Source organism: Protopterus annectens, chromosome 16.part0, assembly GCF_019279795.1.
Source record: "Protopterus annectens isolate FY-2018-M chromosome 16.part0, PAN1.0, whole genome shotgun sequence".
NCBI classification, from domain to species: Eukaryota; Metazoa; Chordata; order Ceratodontiformes; family Protopteridae; genus Protopterus; species Protopterus annectens.
In genome coordinates, this window is record NC_056750.1 from 6,563,055 (window position 1) to 6,584,422 (window position 21,368).

Here is a 21,368-nt window from a genome sequence, read left to right on the forward strand (position 1 = left end):
CTCCTCACCCAAATAAGCCTTTAAAGCTTCCCCAAAATCTGGCTCTTCGTTCTGTCTTTGGCAACAGGTAATCTCACAAAAATGAGCTCTGAGAATGTTACATCAGGGATACAGATGGCAGTGGGAATCACCTTCTCCTTTTCAGGAGATTCATCCTGATTCACCAGATCAAACTTATTTTTCCTCCTATCATTTGGCATCTGCTGACTCATAAGGGTAATAGAAGCTGGCCCTCTTTCTTTGACAAGGAAAGGTTTTTATTCAAGAATGTTTCTGGTTCCAAAGAAAGAAGTCTGTTGGAGGCCAGTCTTAGATCTTACCTTTTTAAATCAGTTTGTGAAAGTTTCAAGGTTTAAGATGCTATTCCTTCATGACCTGTTACCACTGACTCCTTCTTTCAGTTTCTTAGTAACCCTAGATTTAATTGATGGTTATCACACATTCTTATAGCCACAGGTTGTGGATGTTTCTTAGAGTTTTCTGTGTCTGTATTAAACTATCAGTTCTCTGCATTACCCTTTGGTATATCCGCTGGGTAAAGTGTCTAGTCCCAGTGATAGCCTTTTTCAGTATGCAAGGTCCTCACATTTCCTTACTGAGACAACATTCTTATCTTTGCAGAGCTTTTTTTAAGTGTCAGAAATCTATCACTTGGATGAGAGCAACTTCATTTTCATATTGGGGTTCCAAGAGAACAGTCAAAATAATTGTTTGACTCCTTCTCATAACATTGTTTTTTTTTGGGGTGTCTCCTAGTTACCACAGTTCAAAGAACTTTTCTTCCAAAAGAAAAGGTAGGTCTGTATCTATCTTTCCTGAGTTTTTCTACTCAGTTCAAGACTTCAGTAAGGGAATTTCTCAGAATAGTAGGATTCATGGCATCCATGATTCTTATGATTCATTTAGCCAGACTCCACAAGAGAAAGTTTCAGTGGTACCTACAATGTGTATGTTCCCAACATCAACATTCCCTTGCATTGCAGATTCCATTTTTGGGATTTGTAAAATGTGAATTGTTTTGGTGGAGAGACCTGTTTAATCTGAATACAAGTCTCCCATTTTTCCTTCCAGCTACTGTTCAGTCTTTAATTAAGGGTGCCCCAGACTTTGCTTGGGGATCAGTGTTTATAGGAGTAAAAGTGGGTCTTTGGAACAAAAAAGGACAGATCAAAACAGATAAACATAATAGAAATGTTGGCAGTCATAAATGCTCTCAACCATCTATGGTCCCTAGGGCATTACAAGTGATTACAGACAACACCATAGTGATGTGGTGGTACATAAACAGATTGAGGGGATGGGATATAGCTTTACAGTGCAACCTCAGTCTGCAGGCATCGTGCATTCTGTCAGAGCAATATATAGTGGTAGACAAGCTGAGCAGGACTAGGACAGATCCTCACAAATAGAAATTGGCTGAGGGTGTCTTTGAGAATTTGATCCACCTGTGGGGATCACCTTAATTAGATCTTTTTGCCTTCATTCATAGCAAATAACTGGCAAAATGTTGCTCCAGGATTCCTTGCAAACAATCCAGAAAAGCAGAGTACATTTTCATTTTCTTGGACAGGAATGGTCCTGTATGCCATTCTACCTTTTCCAATGATATCCACAGATTCTCGAAAGATCCTTGCGGTGACTGTCTTCTGGCTCAGGCAACAGTGTTTTCCCCTCCTTTTCAAAATAGCCAAATGCAATTACCACAAGCCTCCTCACAGTCGCGACCTGCTTAAACAAGATAGGGGTTGTTTTATATACCCCATTTGGAAACAACTTCAAAAAACTTCCAGATTGATTGTGTTTTAATACCTTTTAGGCACTAATTTTCTGAGGATGTGTAGCAGGTATTGATCAAGGCAAAGAAACCTCTACTAAGGAATCATATACTACAAAATGGAAAATATTTCCAAGTTGGTGCCAAGACAAGAACCAGGACCATTTTAATGCTAGTATTTCTTTGGTTCTAAAATATTTGTTCGAGTTATTATTTTCTGGTCTTTTACCCCTCTATCAAGATTCATTTGTCAGCCTTTTCAGCATTTCTGCCCATGGATCTTCCCCTTTCAATGCACTCCCATGTTCCAATGTTTTTGAAAGGGATTCTGCATACCCAGAAACCTAGAAAACAGGTGACTCCTCCTTAACCTTCGAACCAGCCCTTCATACTGATTTGAGGTTCATAACAAGAACAGCAGTTTTGTTAACTGCTCTGACATCTGCAAGAAGAGTGTTTAAGTGCAAGCTGTCATGGTGGGTCAGAATTATCTAATTTTCCACAAAGATAGGACTTCTTTGATAAATAATCCTTCTTTTATGTTTAAAATGGTATCTGAGTTCTGGGTTTACCTCTAGCCAAGCTGTCCATCTTTCTATCTTCTTTCCAGAATCTAAAAACAAAAAAGAAAGGACTTTTCATACTCCAGATGTTCACACACAACTCAGGTATTATCTTGAAAGAACTAAATCCTTCAGAAACTGATCAGTTATTTATTTCTTATGAAGGTAAGAAAAAAGGACAATTTTGTCAAAGTAGACTATCTCCAAATGGTTGTCACGTGGTATTTCCTTTTGTTATACTCATCACAACAAGTCAATTCCAAGGCAGGATTAAAACACAATCTGCCAGGGCCTTCATCAGTGATTTTTTGGAAAGGGATGGATTCTAAAATTAATCTAGAAACAGCCACTTGGTCCTCTGTACATACCTTTACAAAACACAGCAAACTAGATTCCTTCTCCAAGTCTAGAGCAGGCTTTACTAGAATCATTATTACTCCTGGACCCTCATCCTTTTTCCTCCCTAAGGCTACCACAGCAGTGATCAAATGATAAATATATTCATTTATGTAAATAAACATCATATTATCAGATATTCCAGTGATTACTGCTGCAGTAAGCATTCTCTATCCACCCCCTTATTTTGTGCAATTTTTGATGTCAGAGTGAGGACTTTGATTTTTACTTACCATTCATTAACCTGTTACAGAGCTATAGACTCCTTTGTACAGTTGACAAGAAGGTTCGGAATGGCTTGGCACCCAAACCATTGATTTTCTTCAGTTCTGCTTCAGCTATCAACAGTTTGCGCACAAGAAAGATGTCCTTAAGTTCTACAAGGTAGCCTGCTATCATACCCTATGCAGGATATAACCCACATAGTTATGGCTACTGCAGCAGTGATCACCCTTACATCTACTTTTATGTTAAGTTTACTTGCACAACTGTACTTTATAAGCATTAATGTCCACATGCAGTATATCTATGTCTATTTTGTATTATTTTTCATCCATTTTGTTCCAGTACTGTAAAGGTCCTAATTATTTTTCAGGTTGTTTGCAGAAGGAGGTAACTTTTCTCCAGATGAGATTACAGTCTTTCGCAGAAAGCTGGAAAAGATGTCAGGGCGCATTGACTCCACAGAAGGTTTCATTTTGGCTGACTTGGAGGGAATGGAGTCCAAATGGCTGGAGCAGGTATTTCTAATATTACTTGTTGCATTCAGGTTTATTTTCATTGCTTTACATTGCAACACTCTTCATAGAACAGTTGCCTAATTGCTTTTAGTTATCTACTTTTTGCCTTGCCCCTGTTCACTAAGGTAGCCTTCCTAACTGACTCTGATATTGTACAGTGCAGCTGTGTTACCAGTATTACATGTAGCAACCCTAGAAGCTGAATACACCCTCATTTCTTCATTCATGTTGGTGAACAGAAACAAATACAAAAATGTTTTCAGTCTGTATTCCATTTAGTAAAAAAAACAGGTAACATTTAGCTTGTGATTGTTAGTGTAGGTTATTTTTGAACAAAAACTTAATGGTATAATTTTTTTTTAAATCAGTAATAGTTTTAGTGGCACTCTCATTACAGAAATAAATAAATAAATATATAAAAGAAGTATCAAGAGTCAGTTAAAGCCACAATTCTGGAAGTACAAATTACTAGTTGCAGTCTATTTTTCAGTGAGGTAAAACCTCAAATGAAAAACGTAAAAACAAAAAGAGAACATTTGAGTCTTAAGTCATTTGCCCTGCTTATCTGTTAAATAGCTGTTTCTCACTTACATTGTGCTCTTTTGGTAGCATTTCTGAACCTACCGCTTTTCAAAGCAGAAGTATTTAACTCATGATCTGAAGAACACAGCGACTTCTGGTATGACTGTGGTGCAACAGATTGTTTTACTTAGAGCTCTGAGGCTGGTGACCCAGTAAAATTCAGTAACACCCAGCAGTACTGAGCAACTGCACAAGAATTCTCACTAAAAGTAGTATTTATGTCTAATAAGTGGTAGAGTAAAGGAAAAAGATCACACAATTACTAATTGGAGAAGAGAAGCACATAACTAAGAACAGCAGCAGTGAGGTTCTAGGGAAAATGTGAGAAGTAATGGCTAATAATCAGCTGTGTCTGAAAGAAGCAAGTAACGCCTTCAAAACCAAACTAGATAATATCTTTGAGGAGATATCAGATTTTAGAGTTACGGTGATGGAGTACATTCCAAGGAGTGACAAAAAAATAAGAGATAGTAGATGCCCAGTCTGTTCATTTGGGTGACCTGATGGAGGTGTAACAACCTGAGAAAAAGATTAATCAAAGGATGTCCATCTATGAAGCAAAGTATGAAGATTTATAGGCTAAATTGATTGATCTTGAGGACCAAATAAGAGGGAACAATTTGAAATTCATGGGAGTGCTGGAGCAGTCAGAAGAGAAAGATTGTAAGGACTTTCATGAAGGACTGTATTTCTAAGTGGGTGGGCATCTGCAAGCATGAAATAAAAATAGGGAGACCCCATAAAATTACTATTGCCTCAGCTAGAACTCAGAGATTTCCTCACCCCATAGTTGTCAAATTCCAATTATATGCACAGAAGGAGGATATTTTGTCAGAATTATGGTGCAAAGATAAACAGCATACAGCAGGCTCTACAAGAATATATGCTGACCATGATTACTCTTTACAAACTAGGAATCAAGGAACACTTGTATTCCAGCCATACGTTTGCAAGAGAGATTAAGCTAAAATTTAAGTTGCCATATCCAGCCATATTGAGAGTGTACTTTCTTATGGGTATTCAAACACATATAGACTTTGAAGCTGCACAGGAGAGCTTGAGTAAAAGGAAGATCTAAGCAATGCAGTCAGGGAGGCAAATATTAGCCAACAATCAGCAGGGCAGAACAGAGAAAGACTGCCAGTGAATCCCTTTACATTGTTCCAGACGAAGATGGCTGGCAAGGAAAAGTAAGTGTAGGCCTTGTCTAAGAAGATTGTGGAAGAAATAAGCTTAACACAGCAGGCAGAAGAGCAAGATAAGGATATTTAATTACTTGAAAGGACAATACTCAGAACCTGATTAAACTTGGACATTTATGGATACTGCTGACAATTGAGAGGACTGTTAGTTACACATAGGTCTGGACTACTTGGAGTTAGTAAATTCTTTCAATAGGCTTTTATTTATAGCTTTGAGAGCACTGTGTTAGAATAATCTATATTTCTTCTTTGCAATGTCGATAGGATAATTTCTGTGTAATTATATTATGTTGGGTTTCATAAGGGGGGAAGAAATAACTGGAATTCAGGATCATTTTACAGCTGTGGAGACTTTATGGATATAAACTATGATGAACAAGAGGAATGGAGCTAATGAGGGGAAAATTAGGGAAGCTGAAACTGTGTAAATGATGTGGATTCACCAACATGGGAGAAGCTCAAAGAAGTACATACTCACCTCTGTACTGCAAACATAAAGTAGATGTTGCAGCAATGGGGGGGTTTCATCTTATTGTTGAATGTTGAGGAAAAAGGGCAACAATGAGAATGCAGACTACAGGAAATATAGAGAGGAGCATTTTAAGTTGTCAACTGGTTTATGAAGGCACTTATCACAAGCTGCATTATCTGCGGTACACTGGGTCGGGTGGGGGGACTTCTTATGGGTAAGTCAGCTGGCAGGAGATCCTCAATAAGCCAGCAAGGAGATGAATCAGTATGGTAGCCGGGAGGACTATACAGGAGTGTTATCTCCAAATTGGGCATTTGATTGCCAGAATTGTTCTTTCTTGTATATAGTTTGGGAAGAAGTAGGGGCAGAGGAAGGGTATGCGAAATCAAAGAACGGGACTCAAAACAAGATCGTAAAACACAAAATATACATTTCAAGATGGCTCTGAGTAGGTGCGCTAACAGAGAGATGAAAGATAGATATTGTTGAATGGGCAAAGTAACTGGAGTAACAGAATAACAGGGCAGAAAAGCATAAATGTCCTAGCATAAAATGTTAATGGTTGGTTGGGCAAAAGAACACAGAAATGGTTTTAGATTATTTAAATGGGAAAGGCTCACATAGAGATTTTATCCAAGAGCCACACTTCAGTGACAGGGAACATGAAGATTTCTTTAGGCAGTCAGGAAGACAAGGTTATTTTTTAGGTCTAAATAAGGATAGGAGTAGAGGGGTAATAATATTCATTAAAGAAAACAGCAGTTGCTCTATTGACGATGTACTAAGGGACAAAGCTGAGAGATTTGTAGGGGTTTGAGGTTTTTGGAATGGAAAGGGGGAGCAATTTGTTCCATCTAATTGCTCCCCAAATCTAGTGTAAATGAAAAAAGGGAAATATTAGGTAAAATTCTAACTTTTCATCAAGCATCTTAGTAATGGCAGGGGATTGGAATGTCATAACAGATATCAAAGATGTCGCAGGAGGACGCAGAGCATGAAGAGTATGATGGGAAGGTAGATTTTTGCTGAAATATTTACATATCTTTGCGTTACTGGATGCCTCCTTTATAGTGGATATTGAGAGGGAATTTACATATTACTCACAGAGGTTTGGTACCTGGACCTGATTGGATAAAAGTTACATAACAAAATAGCATAAGGAATTAATAAAGGAAGTTAGAACAGGGCATTTTAGTTTGTCAGACCATGCTCCAGCTGATATTATATTATCCACTTCTATCGACTGAGTATTGGGAATGTCATAGGACACTTTCTAGCATATTTTTTTAAAAGAAAAATGTTTAAAATATAGGCTGATGAACTGATTAATGGAGAAATGGGAAGTATATCTGTAGATGATAGAGATCTTCATGTGAGATGGGATGAGTGTAAGGGGGTGGTGAAATTTGCTGTTTCAGAGAGAGGATGGAATATGTGGAGAGATGTGAAGGGAAGGTATAGAATGGCTGAAAAGAGAATTAAAACTATTCTGGAAGAAAGTAGAGGTCTGGACACTTCATATTATAGAAAGATTTTGGCTAACTCAAAAAAGCAGATGGAGGAATACATCGATAGTATTAGTCAAAGTTGGGCTTTAGCCATGAAACTGAAGTATTTCAAATTAGTCCAACATTTATGGAAATGTTAGCCTTGAGAGTGAGGGGCAAGAAGGTACAATATCTCATTACTGCCTTGGTGGACCCAGATATGGTGATTAAGGAGATGGAAGTGAATAGACTGGCAATTATAAGAGTTTTGCCCAGGGGAAAGAGGAAAATAGGGAAGAAAACGTCAGACATTATTTACAAGGTCTAAACATGAATGAGCTGAGTGATGAAGAAGGTAAATTCAATATCAGACCAAGGTTAAACAATCAGCGAGAAATTTGAATTCAGGGAAATCAATGGGCTGTGGTGGGATTCCAATACAGGTTTGGTAGTGTTATGGGAAGGAGGTACTTCAGATCTGGAGGGAGCTGTTTAATAGAATAATCTGAGGGGGGAATTAACAAGTACTTGTGTGATGCAGTTTTGATAGTAATCCCCAAAGAAGGTGAAAGTTTAACTTTTCCAGGATCCTACAGAACAATTTCAATACATAATCATGATTATAAAATATTTACTACACTGTTATCAAAGCAGTTATCTGTGATAATAGGCAGTTTAATTAATATTGGATCATTGTAGATCTGTGGGGAGTCGGCAGACATTTGACAATGTTATCAGAACATTGTTGACACAAAGGGAAGTGGAAGCCCTGGAGACACAGTTGGTATTTGTGGGGTTGGATGTGGGGAGAGCATTTGACAGAGTAATCTGGGGATTCTTAAGAAGTAAGCACTTAACTTTCCCAGGGAATTTTTAAGCATAATTGTAAACTTATATGCTTGTTCCAATGCCAAAATTTAACTGAATGGGACACTTACAGACAGTGTACCTTTATCGAGGGGAATGAGACAAAGTTGTACGTTGTCTTTAGGTTTTTTTTTTGTTGCTTTATTCATAGAGTTGTTGGCCACAGAAATCAGGAATTCAGATTTAATTGGCTATCAGTGGGGAGAAAGGTCAGAGAAAGTAACTCCCTTTGCAGATGACATCATTACTTATCTTACTCATCCAGAGGTCTTCCTAGTCTTTTTTCAGTTGTAGAAAAATATGAGGACCTGTCAGCTACAAAATAAATACTGCAAAAATGAAAGCCATTGCTATTAATTATGCCCCTACCATGGATCTCGTCCAAAGATACGCATATTTGTGGGGGCATGCTAGAATGAGGTATCTAGGAATGTGACTGAGGAGGGATGTCACCTGGGCAGTGAAAGAAACCTGGGAGGATACAAGGGTGAGGATTACAAGCTTGATAAATTGGTAATGTTTATGGATTTGGCTAGCAGAATATATGCAATAAAAATGTTCATAGTTCCATTTGTTAGTGTATATATGGAGGCATATTTTTACAATTCAGATGAAGAATTCTGGGTCAGTCTAAATAAGGTGCTTAAAAACTTTATATGAGGTGGACTGAAAGCAAGAGTACATTGGGAAGCCTTGAAGATGACCATAGCTGAGGGAGGAATGGTGATATCAGACCTAAGGACCTACTTTTGGGTCACACATTCTAGACTAATTTTTTTAATGCAAGATGGCACATACAGGTCAAATTGGAAAGTGATGATACTAAGTAAGGGGAGTGACTCTCATTCATTTGAATCAATTAAATTCTGGGATTTAGTGGAGAAGGATAGGGGAGAAAGAGGACTAATTGGATACTTGAGAAACTCAGTATTGCATCTGAAGATTGAGAAGTTGGTTCAGGTTATTACTGCCTGTAAGATACAAAATGAACAGAGGCAAAGTACAGACACTTAATAGGTAAAAATCATTTGGAGATGAAGGAATATGATTCCTAGATTTTGAGAGAATTTATTGGGAGACAGGGATAGAAGGTTTGGGAGTTGTTAAAGAATAGCTACCAGATACTACCAAGAGATTACATTCTGCTTCAGGGACTATTTTCAGTGGGGAACAGGCAGCAAATGGTGATGAAAAACACTTCCTTTATTGTGACTTGAGGGACCTCAAAAGTAGTGCTGGGGAAGATTCAAACAACAATAGTTGAAGGTGTTTTTAAAGGATTTTACTGAACAACATGGATGGCAACAAAGTTATGAATGTTTAGAATATTCAGATGGAAGTGTTTACATAAATATTTTAATATTTCTGCAAGAGTGCACAAAGCATTTCCAGAGGGATATGGAAATTGTTGGAGATGTGAGAAAAGGTAGGAGAATCTTGAGAACATATTTTCTGAGAATGCACTACACTTAGAAGGTACAAGGAGGGGTTTCAGGAGCTACAATGAGAAGAAAAGAAATAGAACTGACTAAGGAAATGATGCTTTTAAAATAGTTTGAAGGAAGAGCACCTAAGCATGTGAAAGCTTTAATTTCATTACTGCTGATAGTAGCAAAGAAAATAATCACTAGGAAGTAGATATCAAAAGAAATTCATAGTGTAGAAAAGGTGATACAGACTATGAAAGAAACAGGAAAGGCTGAAATTAAAACATGCAGTCAGAATAAAGGTGGAAATAGGGAAATAGTAAATAAATGGTCCTGCTGGACACTTACTTTGGCAAGAGAGTCAAATAAGCAGAATGGATGAGGCCGATAGGACTGTAGTATTCAAGTGAATCTCTTTTGATCCCCATGACCCTGTATATGTATATAGTTAACTTAGATTGCTGATTGTTTACTCTTCTCTCGGTTTAGTATCTGTACATAGATAATGAGCTGGAAGTGAAGTATGAAGACGTGATCAAGTGTAACTAGTACCCCAGGGATTACCTCAGTGTCACTGCTCGACAGGGGCACAGCAAAATAATGGGTATAGTTCCCCATACTAAAGGGGTGGCGTGAGCCACAAAACTATGGGCTAGGCTTGTAAATGCCCTCGGGCAGATAGCCTAGTATGAACCTATGAACCTATGAACCTATGAACTAGTGGTATGTTCAACTGTGGCTTAGATGATGTATATTCTTGTCTGTCTTTTTATGAATATTGTAAATTGTAACCATCAGATGACAGCCTTAGCATTATATGTTTGAAAGATGGAGGAAATACTGATATTTCATTTTGGAAAGTTTAGGCTTATCTCTAAGTCACATCACTGATTACAACTAAAATGTGAACAATGCATGAGGATTGCACAGAAGGTTTGTAATCTGCTCTTGAAAATTTCAAAATAAGAGTGAGTTTGAAAAACAAAAATATTTGAAAACCACTTGCATTCATGAATGTTACTTTGCCTAATCTGTCAGACTGTGTAGGGATGAAGTGCCATCAGGATGACATGAACGGGAACATAATATTTTCCTGTCATTGGCATACAGTGACATTTCATTTGGCAGTGATTAATATAATGAGGTAAAGGGAATGCCTGGTGTTTATTTTTTTGTTACTAATATACTTATGTGAGTAATGCATTCAGACATTTGACATGGAGGTGTAGTTCTGAAACTGTATGTTTGAAAAAAATGTATCCTTAACCCTACAACAGATGATCATGTTAAAATGAAAGTTCTTTAAAATTTATCAACTATTATGCAGTAAAAGTAAGCAGTTTAAAAATACACATTGTAAAAGTGCATAACACAGCGTATAATAGATATGTCATATTGTCATAAAGATAAATATGTTTTAAAATCATATAATATTTTCATTATGAACATCAGATGTGGTTTTAAGATTAAAATGATATCTGATGTTACCCATTTCATTCATTCCTCAACTGATGAGTTTGGGTCCAATTTTGAGATTCGATTCAGCCATTTCTACTAGATCATTGGATTCAAAAAATGTTGAGTTCTTCCCTTTACCCATAATGCCATGACAACCTAACATTTCCTCAGATCTCATTTGCTGCCATTCAGCATCAGAAGGGGAGTCTTCTGCTGTAGAGTGTTTGGAATTTTTGATAGCCTGTTATTCATGAGTTTTTGTCTCAGACTTCATTAATTGTATATTCTAACTCTCCAGTCCCCCTGACATATTCTTTTAGCTATTTTACATCTCTTTTTAGCTACCATTTTTAGTATTTACAGTACTATTGTTGGTACATTTTTCCCTTTCTCTATTCATGTGTGTATTCCTGTCTACCATTGCTGGTATTTTTCTATCTTTAGAGTCTGTTTTTTTTTCCTTCTACTAACTATTTGTAGCTATGTGTACAAGATGACTGCTAAACCAACGAGATTTAAAAAGTGCATTACCTGTGTACATTAGCTTCCCAACTCAGATGCCAACAGGGAATGCCTGTATTGCCAAGGTCCCACTCACTTAGATGCAGATTATTCAATCTGGTCTGCTCTAGTTTTAACGCCAACACTTTAACTGAACACAGGAATACATTAATCTTTAGAGGCCTTCTCCTTCTTCCTCTACTTCTTCAGTTGTTGAGGCTCAAACTCCTACTAAAAATTCTGACAAGAGTAAATAAGATTCCAATTCCAAGGATAGGGAGTCCCACACGAGGTCTTTTGACCACTCTTCTTCATCAACCCCTTCATAGGAGCCCACCTCTAAAATGCATAAGATGTCAAATCTATCTCTCTTGGATCCAGCTGCTTCAAAACCTAGACCTCCTCGGATCTGTACGCCTCCACTCCTATTGGATCTGGTGTTGTCACAGCTCCCTTCTCCTTTACTAGAGGAAACTCTGCATAGGCACTCAAGGCCTCCATCCACCACATTATCACTTAGATCTTCCAGAAGCTTGTCAGAAGCCGATATGGATAGGATGATGAGAACATTTCTCAAATTGCAGATCCAGATGGGGTTCTCCCAGCTCCGACTCCCACAAGATCCATGAGCCATCCTTTGCCTTCTCTGATTGATCGTCTGTTTCAGAGCCCTCAGATCTGAGATCTCTGGGGGTGTCTTCATCAGATCCGAAGATGGTCCATTCTTCAACTCCAGTGGTTTCCGTGAGTAGACTGACTGCAAGCCTTCCTGAGCTGGAAGACACTCAGAGCCAAAGTGTCAGTGCTGGTTTCGGGAGGATGGAGTCAACTCTGAAGCTATCAGATCCATCTCTTCCCCTTGGGGCTTCAACACTGGACAGGTTGGGTCGGACTTCTTCCTCAGGTAGAGTGCTGGTGGGGTTGTAGGAGACAGTGGTTCGAGAAATTCCAGCCCCCTTGCCATTGACTTACATGATCTCTAGGTGTTCTGCCTTTGAGTTTGTGGTGAGGGCTATCTCCTTGTCTAGAGAAGAGACATCCTTGCTCCCTCGGATCAAACAGCCTTGCCTCATCCAGTTCTATGCTCTGAGCCTCGCCGGTCCATTCCACTGGGACTGCCAGCCTGAACAAGTCTCCAGCTGGTTTGCCAGGACATTGTCATTTCTTCTGATACTTCTCCAGAACACCCGCCTGAGGAAGTCCCACAGAAGAGAACTTGTAAGAGGAGACACCATGATCCCCCCCCCCCCCAGGAATCTATCACGGAGGACACAAATTTTGATGAGGAGGAGGGGTCCCCCAGATCTTCATCTGAAGACATCTCCTTTGGAGACATCCTGGAGCTCCTCAAACAGAAAGGTGGTTGGTCCTGCAAAACCCCCTCCCAGGAGGAACCAGTGTTCCTTGAAGCTTTCAGGTCTGGCCTGTCTACTTCTTGGGTGAGAGCCCCTGGCTGATGAGGTCATAGACTTTGTCTTTCACCGGGCATGGAAAGAGCCAGATACCATAGAGACAATTCCAAAAAGACTGGATAAAATTCCAGCCCCTCTCCAAGGACTGGACACACTGGGGCACTGAGTCCCAATCAATGCCATGGTTGTGGTTGCAGACACTAGGAAAGAACTGGTGAACAGAGATCATCTGTCCATCCCCAAAACAGAGAGTCCAAGACTTTGGATAGATTTGGGAAGCATGTGTATGTTTCAGTGACCTTTGCCCTTTGGTTGCTGAATTATCTGGGCATGTTTATGAGGTTACAAAGAGATCTGACTAAGGCGTTTGCCACATCTCTTTCTGGGTCCACGACTGCTGAGGATAAAAATAGAAATTCCTCACAAGTGGCCACCATACAGTCTATTTCAAATGTGTCCATTAGGCTGATCTCCCATACAGCAGAAGGTACCTCACTGTTGGTGGGTTTAGGCATAGCCATCAGGAGACATGCCTAAATGCAACTGTGTGACTTTGTGCAGCCCTTTAAGTCTTCATTCATCACTGCACCATTTGAGGGTGACTTCAACTACTCCTCCATTAACTGGGAAAACTACTCATGTACCAATACACTTGCCCAACATTTCCTGGAATTCATTAATGCCAATGCCCTGGACCAGCTCATTCTTACCCCCACTAGAAGTAGCAACATCCTTGACCTGGTCATTACTAACATGGGTGACCATTGCTCTGTATCAATAGTCAACTTCTCCCTGGTTAGCACTGACCACAAACTAATCACCTTGGAAATCAACATCCCTCCCACCCCCCACCCCAAAGGTAACCACCATGAAAAACTTCTCCAAAGCTAACTTTGGGCTCCTAAAAACAGAGGTGGCTAACTTCTCGGCACCCATGCAGTTGCAGAACAGCTGCATGACTGCCAAATCCTACACTAATGCCCTGTACGAACACGTACACAAATGCATGGATCTCACCATACCCAGTAGAACCAAGATGCTCTCCTCCAAAAAAAGGAAGCCAATTTGGTGGTCCCCTGTCATAAACAAACTCTACAACAAAAGTAGGAAACTGTTGAGAAATAAGGTGAAGTCCCAAGACTGGAAAAACTCCCTTATCAGCCTCAACAAAAAGTTGAGATCCCTCATCAAATCCTCTGAAGCTAGCTATGAAAACAGAATTGCAGCAGATAGTAAAGACAACCACAAGGCCTTCTATAGTTATGTAAAGAATCTCCATGGCAATACGCAGATTTGCTCTTAGCTGTTGCACAATGGCACCTCCTATACCGAGCCAACAGATATTGCCAATATACTGGCCGACAGATTCAGTGACAACTTTACCCCTCTCTCCCCTACCAAGGGACCAATCACAATACCAGTAGATTTCCAGGTACCCAGTATTACTGCTGCACAGGTTAAAACAGCAATGACCAAGGCCAAGAATACAGCTTCTATGGGACCTGACAATATCCCTGGCTGTGTTCTACATGAACTACAGAGTGAACTGGCACCTTACCTGTGTCCCCTGTTCAATCACAGCCTCACCTCAGGCTTTGTCCCTACCGAATGGCGCACTGCTACAGTCATCCCTGTCCACAAAGGAGGAGCGACTACAGACCCTGGGAACTATCTACCCATTAGCCTGACAAGTCTGATATGCAAAGCTATGGAATGCATCATCATGGACCTAATAAACAAAGATATAGGGAACCTCCAAACCATGGATCCCACACAGTTTGGTTTTGTGAAGGGTAGATCATGCCTGCTCAACCTGGTCGACTTCTTTGAGTCAGTCACCAGAACTGTGGATGAAGGCAAGGTGGTTCATACAGCCTACCTTGATCTGGCCAAGGCCTTTGATACCATTCCCCACTCAGGAATCATAGAAAAACTCACTAAGCTAGGCATCAACCCCTATATCACTAGGTGGGTTGCAAACTGGCTCACAGATAGAAGCCACAGTGTGAATGTAGTGCCTCACTGGCCCTCTTCAAGAGAAATCTTGATGAGTGGATGGGAAATAGAAAATTCACCCCGGGGATCACTCCAGTGGCTCTACTTGACATAGGCACTGGGAACTAAGATCGGGTGGCATGATGCCAGGGTAAAACTATGGGCTAGGCTTGTAAAGGCTCCAGGGCCATTAGCCTAGTACACACCTATGAACCTATGGATCTTCCTTGTTCGGCCCCAATGTAAAGGATATGCTCTTCAGATCTGAGCAAGAGGGAAAGACCCTTCTCTTTAAACATTAATGGTCTCACAGATAAATACAAAAAAGAAAGAGTGGTGAACTATATTAAAAAAATGTAGAGTGCAAATAGCTAAGCTACAGGAGACACACCTGGAAAGAACTAAACATGTGAGTTTGATAAAAGAAGGTTTTCAGGATGGTTATTTAGTAGAATACCTGGAGCAAAGGAAGAGAGGAGTACTTATATTAATTACAAGAGGAGATCTAATAGTGATAGAAGAGGATACAAAAGACAATAGTGGTAGATTTCTAGCACTAACAGGCTACTGGCAAGGGAGGAGGATTACACTGTCATGTATTTATATTCCACTGAAAAGTGCTGTAATGGAGCTTAAGAAAATTCTGGGAGAAATAATCAGCTTTCTGCAAGGAATACATCTTATAGGTGGGGACTGGAATTTGATTTACAATAGAGAAGATGTGTCTGTGGGACCCAGAAGGGAAAATATAACAAAGGAGGGTAGATTTTTAAAGAAATTTATGAAAATATTTGGCATGGAAGATGTGAATTCAGTACTAGGAGTTCAGAGTGAATTTACATATTATTCTCAATGGTACAAAACTGGGCTAGACTAGACAGAATTTACATTTCACAGGAACACGTGCATTGAATTGAAGATCTTGATACACACCCAGTAACTAGTTCAGATTATGTGCCAATAATAACTAAAATAAAATACAGGGTAATGAAATAAAAATGAGACACTGGCACCACCTATCTCTTGAAAAGAGAGGAATTTAAGGACTGGGTAGGGGAGATTATTCAGAAGCTATTAGAGAAGGGGTCTATATTAAAAGACCGAAGAGGTGTTTCATCGAACACCTCTTGGTCGACATATAAAGAGCAAACGCACTAAAGCGCGAACAGTCAAAACAGTGATTTCTTTCCCTGTATTTGGTAATGAGATGTTGTTGAGCTGCAAAGTGTCCTGGGTGGGGGAATAATAGAGGAAATGCTGAGACAGAAAGATGTTTGGTGCAGTATGGAGTGGATTTTCTGAACCTGAAAGAGGAGGAGGTTTTGGGGAAGCTCTAACCAGTTTAGTTTCCTGAGTGCCAAGCAGTGGTGAGAATGGTATGGGAGTTCAGCAGCAAATATGGCAACTTTGTTGTAGGTGGTGTCTAATTTAGTGAGAAGAGTGGTTTGTAGGTTGGTGAATATTTGCGAGCCGTAAAGAAGAGTTGGTAGTAGATAGGAGTGGGACAGGGCTGTCTTGGCTTTACTAGACAAAACGTTTTTGTTCCTGTAGAGGAGTCCAAGTTTTTGGTGGGTTTTCTTAATGATACTGAGAACATGCAAGTCAAATGTTAGTTGGTGGTAATGGTGATAAAATGGTGATATATAATCAATATACAGGAAAGTCCTCAGGAATAGGTGGTATTCCTGTGGAAGTTAGGAGGGAAAAAACTGATAAAGATCTGGAAACTTTTATTTAACAGTATTTTAAGAGGAGAACTATCAACCTCCTGGAAGAAAGTGGTGGTAGCTGTAATACTTAAAGAGGGTAAAGAGACGTCAGATCCAGATTCATACAGGCCCATTTTAATACTAAACCATGATTATAAAGTGTTTATGTCAGTAATGGCTAAAAGAGTGGTAAAAGTAATGCCACAATTGATAGATATGGATCAGTGTGGTTTTGTTGAATGGAGGAAAACATTTCACATTAACAGAACACTGATGATTCAGAGAGAAGCAGAATGCAAGAAAATACCACCTTTTCTAGTGGGTCTTGATGCACAGAAAGCATTTGACAGAGTAAGCTGGGACTTCATGAGTAGAGCAGTGGAAGCATTTGCATTCCCTGATAAAATTATAAGGTTAACTAGGAGGATATATGATGGAGAGGAGGTGAAAATTAAAGTGGGTAGGGTTCTCTCTGATAATTTTTGCTTGAGCAGAGGAACTAGGCGGAAGTGTCCTCTCTCTCCTTTATTATTTGCATTATATTTAGAACCATTGGCAAAGGAAATAAGGAACTCAGAAATTCAAGGATATAATTGGTATGGTAGACAAGAAAAGCTGGCTATATTTGCAGATGATATTATTTTATACCTGACATAACCAGAAAGGGACATTCCAGTGCTGTGGAATATATTGAGACAGATTCACATCTTTTTGGGATACAAAATTAATGAAGCTAAAACAAAAGCAATAGCAGTAAATTACGTACCCACACACAAATTGGTTCAGCAATAGCCATATTTATGGGGACATGATGAAATGAAATATTTAGGAGTATGGATTAAAATTTATTCTGGTGTGGCAGCTAAGGATATGTGGGAAGAGACTAAACAAAAGATAATACAAAAACTGAGAAAATGGAAGCTCTGTTGTATGGATATGGAGAGTACGATACAAGCAGTTAAAATGTTTTAATCTCTTTAGTCTTATACATAGGTCATGCATATTTTTATCAAGCAGAGAAGAAGTTTTGGATAGCAACTAATAAAGAGCTGAAGGATTTTATCTGGGAGGGAGGACGGTAAGAGTCAAGTGGGGTAAGCTTATTCTTCCAGTAGAATAAGGTGAATTGGTATTACCCAATTTGAAGGGGTATTTTAGAGCAACACAGTTAAGGCTCCTATTCATAGCATAAGCAGAAAACTATAATTCAAAGTGGACAGAGATGATGATGAAAAAGGGGGGGAGGGGGGACTCAAGAAACAAGGAGAGACCGGGATTTTGGATGCAGACCCTTAGGGAGGAAAAACAGTAAGTTCATAGGTTATTACTAGGCTAACTCCAATTGTGGGCCATTTTAATCCTAGCCAATTACCCCATGTGAAAATTAAACAGTACATCTTTTGTCTGTAAGGTAAACACCTTAACCATTATGCTAAATAATCATACAGAATATTATATTCATAAAGTAACAGAAGGTATTCTAAGAACTAAGCCAACACGGGAATGGAGAAAGGAGATTTTGCCAATAGGGATGACTGCATGTGGGGATACGGACAATAGGCAAGAGGGAGCTCGAATTTATTGGAGAAAACTGGCAAATGAACCATGGTATTGGGAGCAAATAACTAGAGAGGGAAATTTAATAGAATGGGAAGACTCCGAGAACTTATTTGGACTGCAGGCTAGAAACTGTCTTCCCTATCAAAGATTGATATCAGAGTATAGGCAAAGAGAAAGAAATGGGGGGGGGGTCCTAAACAAAAGACCAGCACTGGTAGAGTTTTTAGGAGAATCTAGAACAGAAATTGGCTTTAAGAAAGGATTAATTAGCAGCGCATATAAAATATTACATGACAACTATAAGAATCAATCAGAGGAGGTTAGAAAGTATTGGGAAGAGAGATTGGATTAGCAATTCACAAAGAAGCAATGGGGGATATATGTATGTCTCCCAAATATGCAACAAAGTCTATAATATTTAGGATCTTTGCTTGGAAGTGTTTACATAGGAATTTTTATACTCCAAGTAGACTCCAAAGAATTTTTCCTATGGTAGACAGCAAATGCTGGAGGTGTGATGGGGAAGAAAAAGGAAACTGGGAACATATTTTCTGGGAGTATAGTGATTGGGCTGACTTTAAAGATTCCCTGCAGACTGGTCTGTCAGAGATACTTGGTGAGCAAATTGGTGTAACTAGGGGAAATGATTTTTTGAACTATGATACAGGATTGGAATTGCCTAGACATAGTAAGGCCTTGCTGAGTCTAATTATCATGTCTGCCAAAAAAGCAGTTACTTGAAAATGGAAATCAAAGTCTAAACCAACTTTACTAGAAGCAGCAAAGATAGTAACAGAGATAAAACAACTGGAAATGAGATCGTTATAAAAGGGTAGGAGCAAATTACACAGGAAAAAATGGAAATTGTGGGACTTATAAATGCAGAGGATGAACGAGGTTTAACAGAAGGCAGGATCTGAATGAGCTATGTAATGACTGACTGACAATGACTGGATATATTATAAGTGATGTATAATGTTTGCAGCTACACTTGTGTCAGCATGGTTTGTAATGTATAATGTTGGCAACTGAAATTATGTCGGTATGGTTTATTTTCATTTATATAAATGTTGATTGCCAATGTCATACGTGATAATGTAATAAAAATGTTTCTTGTTAAAAAAAAAAGAGAGAGAGGAAAAGACCACATCTGCCATGGATGTGCATTTTTCAACCCCCTTAGAGACCTTTCTTAAGGGATCAGCTATAAGGTACAAAAATGTGGTTTAGAAATTCCCAGGGTCCTTTTCTAGATTCATGTGGAGATAGTTCCACCAGTGGCAGAGAGGAGAACTTGAATGGAAGATGCTACCCTCACAGCAGAGGTGGTTTGCAAAACCAGGGCTTAAGAGATTCCTTCTCAGATAAGCCCTGTCAGTGCTCCTGATTGGAGGCCTGGCTGCTCCCATTTGGAGGCAGTCTGAGGATGCTTGTCTCTACACTGGAGAGCCTGGCTATGTATAACAGAGGATTCTGGGGTGCAAAGAATCATATCCAGGGGTTATACTATACCATTTTCCCTACCCCCCCCCTACACCACCAATGTGAAGAACAATCTCTGATGTTCCCCCCAGTCAGAGGGAAGCAGCGATTCTAGAAATAAAAAAGCTGCTAGAAAAAAAGAGTCATCCAAGAGGTTCCCCCAGACCAGAGAGATCTGCAACTTACTGAAAATTCTTCTTGGTGCCAAAAAAGAAATGGGACAGGAGACCAATTATGGATCTCAACAAATTAAATCAGTTTGTGCAACAAAAGGACAATTGGATGTGCTCAGTACATCTTTAAGATATACACTGTCACATCAAAATGGGCAGGCACTCCAGAAGATCCCTGAAATTCTGGCTGGGAACTAGTCATTACCAATTCAGAGCACTGCCCTTTGGTCTTACTACAGTCCCCAAGGTGTTCACCAAATGCATGAAAGTGGTAACAGCTCACTTGAAACTGCTGGGATTCCAAGTGCTTCCATATCTAGACAGCTTGCTCCTAACTGCCCCAAACAGGAATTAGCTTCTACAGGCAAGGGACTATTTGACTGCAGTTGTGTGTTCATCTTGGAATCACAGTCACTTACAATAAATCACAACTCACACCGATGCAGAGCCTGAAGTTCATAGGTACTCGTTTGGACACAGTCAGTCATATAGCTTCTCCTCCCTCTATTCAAATACAGACACTGAGGTCCCAGGTCAAAAAAGTGATTAAAAGTTCTTCACTTCTGGCTTGACTAATCTCACAGATTCTGGATTCAATGGCAGCAGTAGCTATCACTCTCCTTCCTATGGCCAGGTTTCACATGTGACTTCTTCGATTGATGCTTTCAATCCAGTGGTCCATTCTGCAACATCCATTAAACACTCCAGTCAAGATCACACAACTGTGCAAAAGTTATATTTTGTGGTGGTTTAATTCAAACAAGATGTCCAAAGGCCATCCATTTGTTCTTCCCCTGTTCATGGCCACTGTGACCACAGACTGCTCCCAACTGGGGTGGAGGCACTTATTGGGAAGGATAGTCCAAGGTACGTGCACCCCCCCCCCCCCCCCCACACACACACACAAAAAAGAGGCCAAGTTGCATTTCAGTTTCCTAGAGGAGTCCTCCTAGCATTGCAGGCCTTTCAAGACATTCTCCCATTTCATTCTTCCTCACCTTTCTGTCCACCTGCCCCTTCTCTTTGCTTCTGGATGGATCTAAGAGTTGTACAGGAACAATGATGTTTCTTGCTTGAGCTCCAGCTTCCTTTCTGCCTTTGGTAATGTCTGTAAAAGATTGTTTTTTTTATATCTAGGGGCAGCAACCTTGATCTGAGGGATGTTAGGTTGGTGAGACATTATGGGTAAAGAAAGGTGCTTGAGAGTTCTTGGGCTCCAGTGATCTGGTAGAGATATCTGAGTCAGATCCGAGTCTCCAATCCAAACCCATCAGTTGAGAAAGAATGAAAACGGACAACATAAATGGAATGTTATGGTGAGTACATAACTTTTGTTTTACTTGCAAAGTATCATCTGTGACATTAAAATCTTGGCACACATTTATTTGGATGAATTGTTTGCGTTGCCAAATGGGCTCACTATAGTAGCCTCTAAGGATGTTTAAAACTAGGATGTCTGACCCTTTTTCAGAAATGATGATCTGTGGCAGGATTAGCCATTCAGCAATGTGTACACTGGCTGTAGAGGATTGTCACCATTGAAGGGGACAGCCTGACCCCATGTGCAA

General features: G+C 39.7%; 1 protein-coding gene across 1 annotated transcript in view; it reads left to right on the forward strand.

Moving 5' to 3' along the window:
• CCDC180 (coiled-coil domain containing 180) overlaps window positions 1-21,368 on the forward strand; it is a 2,826,277-nt gene that overhangs the window by 1,537,945 nt on the left and 1,266,964 nt on the right. The window contains exon 21 of the mRNA XM_044058396.1: window positions 3,329-3,473. Coding sequence (XP_043914331.1) covers window positions 3,329-3,473 — 145 coding nt within the window. The remainder of the gene's footprint in view (window positions 1-3,328; window positions 3,474-21,368) is intronic.